This window comes from Mastomys coucha, unplaced genomic scaffold, assembly GCF_008632895.1.
Source record: "Mastomys coucha isolate ucsf_1 unplaced genomic scaffold, UCSF_Mcou_1 pScaffold3, whole genome shotgun sequence".
In the NCBI taxonomy this organism is placed as follows: Eukaryota; Metazoa; Chordata; class Mammalia; order Rodentia; family Muridae; genus Mastomys; species Mastomys coucha.
The window spans coordinates 42,668,133-42,678,246 of NW_022196909.1; the positions used below are offsets into that span (position 1 = coordinate 42,668,133).

At 50.6% G+C, this 10,114-nt stretch overlaps 1 protein-coding gene across 8 annotated transcripts in view; it reads right to left on the reverse strand.

The window, feature by feature from the left end:
- The window catches only part of Trpm2 (transient receptor potential cation channel subfamily M member 2), a 56,246-nt gene that overhangs the window by 18,924 nt on the left and 27,208 nt on the right, over positions 1-10,114 (reverse strand). For all 8 annotated transcript variants that reach the window (XR_004112365.1, XM_031347894.1, XM_031347892.1 and 5 more), the window contains 8 exons: positions 9,449-9,586; positions 8,643-8,772; positions 8,273-8,418; positions 6,673-6,785; positions 5,426-5,639; positions 3,763-3,881; positions 3,043-3,175; positions 2,426-2,597 (listed from right to left, as the gene is read on the reverse strand). Coding sequence is in view for 7 of the 8 variants with exons in the window: in XM_031347894.1 (XP_031203754.1) it covers positions 2,426-2,597; positions 3,043-3,175; positions 3,763-3,881; positions 5,426-5,639; positions 6,673-6,785; positions 8,273-8,418; positions 8,643-8,772; positions 9,449-9,586 (1,165 nt within the window). In the remaining variant the exon portion in view is untranslated. The remainder of the gene's footprint in view (positions 1-2,425; positions 2,598-3,042; positions 3,176-3,762; positions 3,882-5,425; positions 5,640-6,672; positions 6,786-8,272; positions 8,419-8,642; positions 8,773-9,448; positions 9,587-10,114) is intronic.

Below are 10,114 nucleotides of genomic sequence, written 5' to 3' on the forward strand. Positions count from 1 at the left end.
GAGGAGGGGAAGGCTGGAGAGATGGCTCAGCGGTTAAGAGTACCAACTGCTCTTCTGAAGGTCCTGAGTTCAAATCCTAGCAACCACATGGTGGGTCATAACCACCCATAATGACATCTGATGCCCTCTTCTGGTGCATCTGAAGACAGCTACAGTGTACTTATTTATAATAATAAATAAATCTTTGGGCCAGAGCGAGCAGGGTCTACAGGAGCAAGCAGGGGTGACTGGAGCAAGCAAAGGTCCTAAAAGTCAATTCCCAACAACCAGATGAAGGCTCACAACTACCTGTACAGCTACAGTGTGGACTCATATACATAAAATAAATAAATAAATCTTCTTAAAAAAAAAAAAAACCACTGAGTGCTCTTCCAGAGGTCTTGAGTTCAATTCCCAGCAACCACATGGTGCCTCGCCACCATCTGTACTGGGATCTGATGGCCTCTTCTAATGTGTCTGAAGACAGCGACAGTGTACTCACATACATAAAATAAATAAATAAATAAATATATTTTTTTTGAAAAAGCTATAAACCCTCACTCGTAAACCTTTTGAAGTCTTGAGTTTGACAGTGTCTTCTCCACTGTGATACATGAGCGATTTTAAAAGTCAAGCTGCACCTCATTAAAATTCCATGCTTCAAAGAAAGTTGTCTTTTCATAAATAAAATAGAAAGACAAGCCCCGTCGTAACAGAAAATGTTGCGTAACAGTAACAGAAACTGGCCCTACGGTAAAACTCTTAAAAGCTCAATAATAAAAAATATATATATAATGGAAGAGGAAAAATGAGCTTGAGACAGAAATGGATATTTCTCCTAAGAACTTCCACAAATGGTCCAGTAAGTAAGCACGTGGAAATACGGCCACAGAAGCCACTAGAGAAATGTCAATCAAATCCACAGGAAGATGCTGCCGACACCCACCTGACAGTCGCAAGAATGAGTGTGAAGAAACTGAAGCACATGCTCTCTGTGGAAACAGCTCGGCGTGTTTGTAAGAGTTAAACGAACCCACACGGGAGCACAAACGTAAGGTCACACCAGCAGCAGCCACAGCAGCCAAAACCCAGCTCGAACGCAAGTGGTCCCAACTTACGGATACCTAAGAGGTGCCCCGTCCATGCCAAGAAATAAGGTTTAGTGGTGAAGTGGGATGAAGCGCTGTTACCTGCTATGACCCCAGGGAACCCTGAACGTGACACCGGGTGACAAAGCCCGATGCAGCCAACTTCACGCCACCTTAGCTCTAGCTTGCGTGGCATGTCTCGGAGTGCAAATGTGTGGACAGCAGCAGAGCAGGGGCTTGTGGGACTGAGAAAGGACAGCAGCAGCTGTTGATGGGGATGGGGTCTGAAGCTAGCTTCCATGTTCATGTGTCATGTGTGGACCTTCGGTGGGTAGCTGTGATATGGGAAGTCTACCTGAAGGATGCTGGTTAAAAACAACAACAACAACAACAAACCGCATAGGGGCTGGGGAATAGGAAAATTGTTTAAAGCCAGATGTCATGCCTCACATTTTCAAGATCAGTGCCAAGGAGGGGACAGGTGGGTCCCTGAGATTCTGCTTAGTCAGCTTAGCCTACGAGGGACAGCCCAGACCACTGAGAGATCCTGTCTCAAAAAAAAAAATTTTTTTTTAAAAAAAATGAAGGACTGGAAAGATGGCTCAATGGTTACGAGTCCTTCCAGAGGACCTGGGTTCAATTCCCAACACCCACATGGATGCTTACAACTATGTGAACACTCAAGCACTCAGACACGTAAAATAGAAATTAAGGAAAGAGTAAAAAACAAACAAAAAACCAACAGGGTGGGTAGCTCCTATGAAATGACACCTGAGGTTGTCCTCTGGCCACCACACACGCATACACACTTACACACATGCACTCACACATGCGTGCACACACACACACATACCCATGCTCACATACATACACTCATACATGTACATGCACACATGGGCTCACATATAGGCAAAGGTACACACACATACACACACACACACACACACACACGTACATACACGCAGACAAACTCACACATGCACACACATGAAAGTCATCTTTCTGTCAGAGAGTAAGAAGTAATATCTGACTATAGTGGGATGAGGGAAAGGGGGACAAGGGGACTGTCAACTGTGTCCCGTACATCTTTGGCATAGCTTAAGTTCCTAGTCACACGCGCCTGCTCCTCATCGATGGGGAAATGCAGGCACCCGTCACTCTCTGCTGAGGACTATCAGCATCCGAGGCAAGCTGACCCAATGGAGCCCCAGACTTTCCTGGTCCTTAGAAAGCCACACAGCCTGGTTGGAAATGAACCCCATCTCCTGTAACCTTGGACTCTGAGAGAGTCCTAGGGAGTGCCTCCTCTCCATCTCTCTTCCTCTTGCCCCCTTAGATGCCCACAACCTGGCTCCTACCGTCAATGTAGCTTGGGATCTGCCCAAAGATGGTCAGGTAAGAGTGATAGACAACCCCACGGAAGATCCAGTCCACGCGGCTCTCGTTGTGGATGAGAATGGCCTGCTTCGCCACTCCGAAGGACACCACCCACACCGCCAGGAGGAAGAGGAAGAAGAAGACGTCCTTCATCTGCAGAGAGAGAAACCACGGGTTGCCCCCGGGATGCCTTCTCCCCACTATCACTGGCTCAGATGCAGGACGCTAGGGAGCATCCCGGGGCCTGGGGTCTCCGTGCAACCCCACAGAGCGCACTGACATCTTCATACGGGGTACCCCAAAGACATGGAGCGGAATCAAGGTTGACCCAAAGAATCAAGGGCTCGCATTCTGAGCGGCAGTGGGGTCCACGATGGGGTTGTGAAGTGAGAAACATGGAAGGCAACCTGGAGGAGATGGCATCCAGAAAACAGTATGAGGGACGTTCTTAGATTCTGGGGATGAGGCAGAGCTAAGACACAGGACAAGCGGTAAGCCCCGCCCCTTCCTACATCATTCACGGTGAGCGCAGCTCTCAGCCTCCCTCACAGCGGCCATGGGTTCCGGTCCCTCCCAGGTCAGCCCCTTGGGCCCTCACCATCCGCTTCACGATGATTATCTTGGGCCCCAGTGTCTTGCTAATAGTGAAGATGTGCATGAGACGGAGACAGAACATGATGAAGTCCAAAGACAGGATGATGCGCCCAGGGTACAGCGTCGCTGGGATGAGCCTGGCAGTAGGCAGGGTACCACTTCAGGTTCGGCACACCAGGAGGCAGGGGTTTCCAAAATCTCTCCCTAGCTTGGGGTGATCCTTGGTGGTACATGGCTGTGGAGGAGCCACGCCTAAATATGTCCAAGGCCAGGGTGACATCAAGGGCAGAATTTCTACAGAGAACTGAGGTAGATATTCAGGTACAAGGACATCCCAGAAAAAAATTGTAGGAGCCTTGGCCATACCTATCTCACCTCGAGAAGGGAGAAGGCCACCGCTTCTCAGATACACAACTGTCATGAGTGGGGTATAACCCAGCAGCGATGAACAAAGGGGATACTGTGTCTAGAAAGCTCAGACAAACAATATGGCTGGTGGCCCCTGGATATGACAGCAACCCAAGATGGTTAAAAAGCAGTTGCACACACCAACACCATCTCTCCATCAGTGCCAAAGGCAGACATGGTCTGGGCCATCCACAGACAGGCAAAAGTTGGGGCTCAGAAATTTCTGTCAGGGGCCAAGCCAGCTCCCCACCTTCTCTTAAACTGTCTGGGTCTGGGTGCCTCACACCGAGAAGGCGGGGTCACCCTGGCTACTCACCGGCAGGTCAGTCCTACTATGAAGAGCAGAATGGCCCCAACGTCCAGTTTGTTCCAGAAGTCACTGAAGTACAGGGACGCCATCTTCATCAGCCCGCAGCCGTCGGGATCGTAGAATAGCTACTGAGGAGACCACAGTTAGGGGAGGCCAACATCTCCATCAGGGCCACCTACACAAAGCCCTTTGTGGAGAGATCTTGACTATGGTGGGGGCCAGCTGCACACAGGGTGGACCGTGGCACTCAACAAGTCCAAGGAACAGCACAAATGGAGGTAAGTTCCCACTAGACATCACTGCTAGTCTCCCATGGACCAGGGATGTGATTAAGCCCGTGTGTACATGTGTGCGCATGATTATGTGCGAATGAATGTGTGGTGTGTGTGTATGTGTGTGCATGTGTGTATGTATGTATGTATGTATGTATGTGTGTGTGTGTGTGCACACGCGTGCTCGCATGAGCATAGATGTGATGGAGAACCTCCCTCCTCCCTACCAGCACCTCCCACAAGGATCTTTGCTTTATCCAGAATGATGCCTACTTTCTGATCCTCACACAGTTTGCCTGGCTGTAATCCTCATCCTTTTCTGGTCCCATGACCCCAACAAAAGCATGTCCTTTCCCTGGGCCTAAGGGACAGAGTCTAAGAGACACATGTGCCCTCTCTTTTGGGGCTGCCATGTGAGCTCAGGGGACATAGAAGCTCTGACTTCCATGGAAGGTCTGGCTACAGAAGCTGAGGAGGCCCAAACTTCCAGACCCTCAACATTGCTCCAGCCTCATCTAGCTCCAGTCCCATGGTTCCTTCTTGGGGTCTCCTCTTTCTTCTTTGGGTCTCCCAACAGGAAGTTGTCCACCCAATATAATCTGATACCACAAGGATGCAATGGGACCCTAACTGAGTGAAGGATTAGTCTGCTCAATGGTCATGAAGACCTTTATCCTAGAAGGTGACTTCAAGTCCCTAGAATATCCAGCCTCACGGTAGCATCCTGTTTATTGGGGGGTGTGAGCTAGTCCAGTTCATGATATAGGCTACTCAGGACTAGTTCAACTCCAAAGGGACTGGAGACAGATCAGCCATGAGGACAGAGTCACGTCTGTGTGACTGGTCCCCAGTACAAACCCTGGACCCTGGAGCTTGCAGAAGATGTTTGAGTGGCACTGGCCCTGAATGTCATTGCACATCCTTGCAGGGAGCATCAAGTTCTGCCCCTGCCTCAGGAAAGTGACCTCTAGATACTGTGAGTCAGCAGTCCTTGGGTGGCCCCGGGGACCTCTGTGTTTGGCACATTTTACCCTAAGCCCTTTTTGTGGAATGAACCACATTCACGGCTCTCCATCAGCCCAAGTCTTTTGCGAATGGTCACACAGAGCCCCACACTTGGCACTGTGGGGAGACATTCCCACTCAAAGGTGGCCAGAGAAGGTGATTAGGCAGGTGGGGGCCTTGGGCCACATAGAACAAGAAACTGAGGTCAGCTGTGAGGGTTTTGCCTTGGAAAAGTCCAGAAGCCCAGGCTCACACAAGGCTGCCAGGCCATAGCGGTAAAGCTCCCAAGTGGAGGGGTAGGTAATGGCCTTCTGGGGTTTTGCCCAGCACCCGGGGCGGGGCCTGGGTGAGGCTCGACTGTAACAGACACTTGATGAGGGAGCAATGAGCACCTGCCGTGTCTCTTCGCACACCAGGGAGAAGAGCCACAGGTAGATGAGGTACTCGCACCAGGATGGAGAAGGCTGGAAGTCCACCATGAGCACGTAGGCAAACAGACAGAGAAAGGTGAAGTAGGAGAGGATATTCAGATGGAAGATGACCACAGGTGCATTGAAGAAGGCACGGACTCGGGCTGGGCGACACAGTGCCTGCAGCCTCTTCTCCCTGCAAGAGAAGACACAGCCGGTGACATCCCACAGACTTTGGTCTCTAGGATCCCTACTCATCCTGACTCCAGGGGCAAAGGTACTCAGAAAGGAACAGCTCTCCTGATACCCGAGGTCACTTAGCAGTTCTAGACAGGCCAACAAGACAGCCTTGGCCCTAAAGACCCCAAACGTCACAGGGGCCCGAAAGGTTTCTTCATACATCAAATTTCCATAAATCCTGTAGACATCACAGCTCCTATCCAGAGCCACGCTTGGTTGTGAGCCTAGGTTAGGTTTCCTGTGCAGTGTTCTTAACTTTAGAGGAGCTCTTAGGCTCAGGTGCCCCCACTAATGAGGACCGGCTATCATTACTGTCATAAGGGTCAGGTAACAGGGTGACCAAGAGCTGTGCTCTGAGGTGCCGCCTCCTGTCACAGCTTCTATTGGAAACACAGGCTCGGCTCTGATCCTCTCAGGGAAGGGGAAGAAACTACAAAGGTTGCAGGGTGATGTCCATGACCCCTGAGCAGGATGCGATGGATTTCTGGTCCTCCTAGGGAATTGTGCAGGGTGGGCCTCCAGAAGGCAAAGTAGACTGGGACTGCTCCTCAGTGCCTCAGTTTCCCCCCAGGACACATTTCCAACAGTCAGGCTGTGAGAAGGTGGTGGACTGTGTGATCTAGTCCATGAGAGGGCTTCCCCTGGCCACCTGGGCTGGGGCTTGGCATCTGGCCCTGAACTCCCAGATGAACCCAACGACACTGTCTATCAAAACTAAGATGGCATCGTAACAAGAGCCCATGTGCTCCAAGGTGACCACAAGTGAAGCACAGCCAGGCCTGGTCTTCAATCTTCCACCCAGGCCGGCTGCAGCACCAAGGTCACACCCATCCCCTCCAGGTTCCCTATTGCCATGGAGACAGACTCATCAGCACCGCCATCTGTCCAGTATCCAGCAGAAAGCTCAGGACGTGGAAATTTGACCCAATGTGGTACTGAGTTGGTACTCCCTCTACTTCCTGCACATTCTAGGGGTCCCTCCCCCTCACCTGAAGGAGATGAAGCCAGTGAAGAGCAGCGGGAAGACCAGCATGCACAGGATAATCCTCCAGAGGCCATTGTCCACACAGAGCTGCCCCCACCACACCTTGGTTAGGAAAGCCTGTGGACAGGGCAGTCTCAGGACAGTGGGCATCCAGAGGTCTGACCCCCACCCAAGACTCCAGCCACCCAAGGATGAGTGATGATCCCATCCTTATAATCACAGGGCTCTGACAGGTACCCCGTTGTCAGCCAGCAGAGGATCGAGAGTTTGGGTGATTGGAGCCAAGCCAGTGTGTGTGTGGAAGAAGCAGGACTTATTACACGGGGCTCTGAATCCCCTTCTGCCTGCCATCCCTCCTCCAGCTGGGGGATTCGCAATCTCTGCAAACTCCCGAGACCACACAATCCCAGGCAGTCATAAGCAGAGCCTTTTCAGTGCCATGGTCCAGATTCAATTCCTCCCTGGGTGTCCCCAGGTTCTGCACAGCCCAGGACACATGGAGCTCCGTGATTATTGTAACAGCATAGGCTGGGCTCTAAAAATAACCAATCGAGGGCTGGAGAGATGGCTCAGTGGTTAAGAGCACTGACTACGCTTCCAAAGGTCCTTAAGTTCATATCCCAGCAACCATATGGTGGCTCACAACCATCCGTAATGAAATCTGATGGCTTCTTCTGGGGTGTCTGGCTACAGTGTATTTATATATAATAAATAAACACATCTTTAAGGCTGGCGAGATGGCTCAGCAGGTAAGAGCACTGACTGCTCTTCTAAAAGTCCTAAGTTCAAATCCCAGCAACCACATGGTGGCTCACAACCATCTGTATTGAGATCTGACACACTCTTCTGCTGTGTCTGAAGACAGCTACAGTGTACTTAGATATAATAAAAAAAATAAATCTTTGGGCAGGAGCAAGCAGGGACTGAGCGAGCAGGGCCAACTGGAGCGAGCAGAGGTCCTAAAACTCCAATTCCCAACAATCACATGATGGCTCACAACCATCTGTACAGCTACAGTGTATTCACATACACAAAATAAATAAATAAATCTTTAAAAAATAAAAAAGAATAACCAGCCGGGCGGTGGTAGCGCACGCCTTTAATCCCAGCACTTGGGAGGCAGAGGCAGGTCGATTTCTGAGTTCAAGGCCAGCCTGGTCTACAGAGTGAGTTCCAGGACAGCCAGGGCTACACAGAGAAACCCTGTCTCGAATAACCAAAAATAGTAATAATAATAATAATAATAATAATAATAATAATAATAATAACCAATCAATAAAGGAGTATTTTCTCTGGTCCTTAGTGTTCCACAAAGGCTATATTGTCCCCCTGTTCTTCCTGAGGCTCCCTTAGGTGGCACCAGCTCTGAGGGCCACCTGTCATTTGAGCTGCTGCCTCCCTGGCCAGCAGCCACTTACTTTGCTGTGTACCAGTTTGCCCATCTCCAAACCAGGAGACAAGTGCCCGTCCATCTGTCTGTGGCGCAGTACCAGGCACTATCCCAGTCACCAAAGAGTTGCATTGCTGGGACCAGCCATGTCATCAGAGTCAGGGTTGTGCCCACCTAAGCACCTGGCTGTGGAAGCAGGTCCCCAGGGAATCACCTGGATGCCTCCATGAGACACGAATTTCATGTCCTTGGCCTCTAGGGCCAGCTGCAGGCAGGTGGTCTTCCCCCAGGCCTCGGACACTCGGACGAGCAGCTTCTGAGCTCTTTCCTCATCCTTCCTGTAGCACTCAGTGAAGACGCCTGAGGAGAAGAGCAAGAAACGCTCACCCGTGGCTGGGGGACAATCAGAGAGCCAACCCTTCAAGTGATACCCGCAGCAAAGGAAGGACTCTGGGTGAGACTAGCATATCGGTACTGTCCCGACACATCTGGACTACGGACAAGGACTCTTAGCAGCAGCATTAGCATTGACATTGCAGAGATCAGGATGCTGGAGAAAATGCGTGTGGCCCCAGGAGGCTCACCGATAGCCCTGTGCTCAAACTCGTCCGCCAGTGCCAGCATCTCCTCAGAGCTGTCCGTGTCTTCCTCCTCCTTGGACAGCTCCTTCAGGATCTTGCTACAGGCCAGTGCTGCGGCAGTACAGTCCTGACTCTGGGATACAAGGACACTGTGAGGACCCGGGGGAGACTAGCTACGTTTACCCATCCTGCTCCCAGAAACCTATGTTAGCGAACAGAGCTGCTTAGGATCTGGGGTTTAGGTGGGTCCTGTTCATATAAACAACTTGAGTCACGCCACATTAACATATAACCCTTCTGAAGGCGGTACATGGGTACCGTGTGCTTGTCTCCCTAATGGGTATAACAAACAGACGGGAACTTTGACCGGTCACAGAGAACAACACTGCCTACATCATAAGCCCTGGAAGTGACCACGGCAGATTGCTTATAGGGCCTTTATCTCTCTTTCCTTTTCTTTGGAGAGATGGCTCAGTGGTTAAGAGCACTGACTGCTCTTCCAGAGGTCCTGAGTTCAGTTCCCAGCACCCACATGGTGGCTCACAACCATCTGTAACAGGCATCCGATACTGTCTTCTGGTGTGTCTGAAGACAGCGACAGTGTACCCACATATGTGAAATAAATAAATAAATCTTTAAGAATTATTTTTCCACCAAAGTTTCTTGTTTCCCCACTTCTGGGTGCTCCAAGCCTCTCTGGATTAGAGATCTTAACTATACCACACAGTGTGAGCTGTGATTGGCTGTGGGAAGTGAGTCCCTGACTCCGACCACCAGTCTAAACATTACAACTAAATCAGGCCTGGTACCTGAGCCCATATGATGCCCGCCAGCTCCCTGTGGTTCTGGACGATGGCCCAAATGAGAAGGTCACGGACTGGGTCGATGGTGAAGGTAACGTGGCCTGTTGATCGCTTATAGAGGGACCGGAGGCTCACTCCCTGCACCTGATAGGCAGAAAACAGTCCATGTCCCGAAGAGGTCCCCAAGGCAGTGTGTGTCCTGTCTTGTGAAGTCACAGAAAGGTGCCACACATCACTCTTGGGAACATAATTAAATGGTTCACTGGGGGCTGAAGAGATGGCTCAGTGGGTAAAGAGCTTGCCATATAAGCCTGGGGACCCTTTGTTCAGATCCCCACTGCCCACATGGAAAGAAAAGTGAGCAAGCATAGTGCTGTTTGAGCAGCAGAGACAGGAGAACTCCTAGAGTTGCCCAGTTCAGGCTAGCTGAAACAGCAAAGGACAGAATCAGAAAGAGACGTTATCTTCAAAATTAGGTTAACTGTTGGCATCAGGGCCTCCAAAACCCGTGACGTCCCATAGGCAGGCCTCACAGACCGGTTGCCAAGGCAACAGCCGCCATATTCCCAGAATCCAATCCATTGGGCTCACCTCCCATCTTTATCTGTGACCAGGAAACCCCCCATATATGTATGTATGTATGTATGTATGTATGTATGTATATATATATAT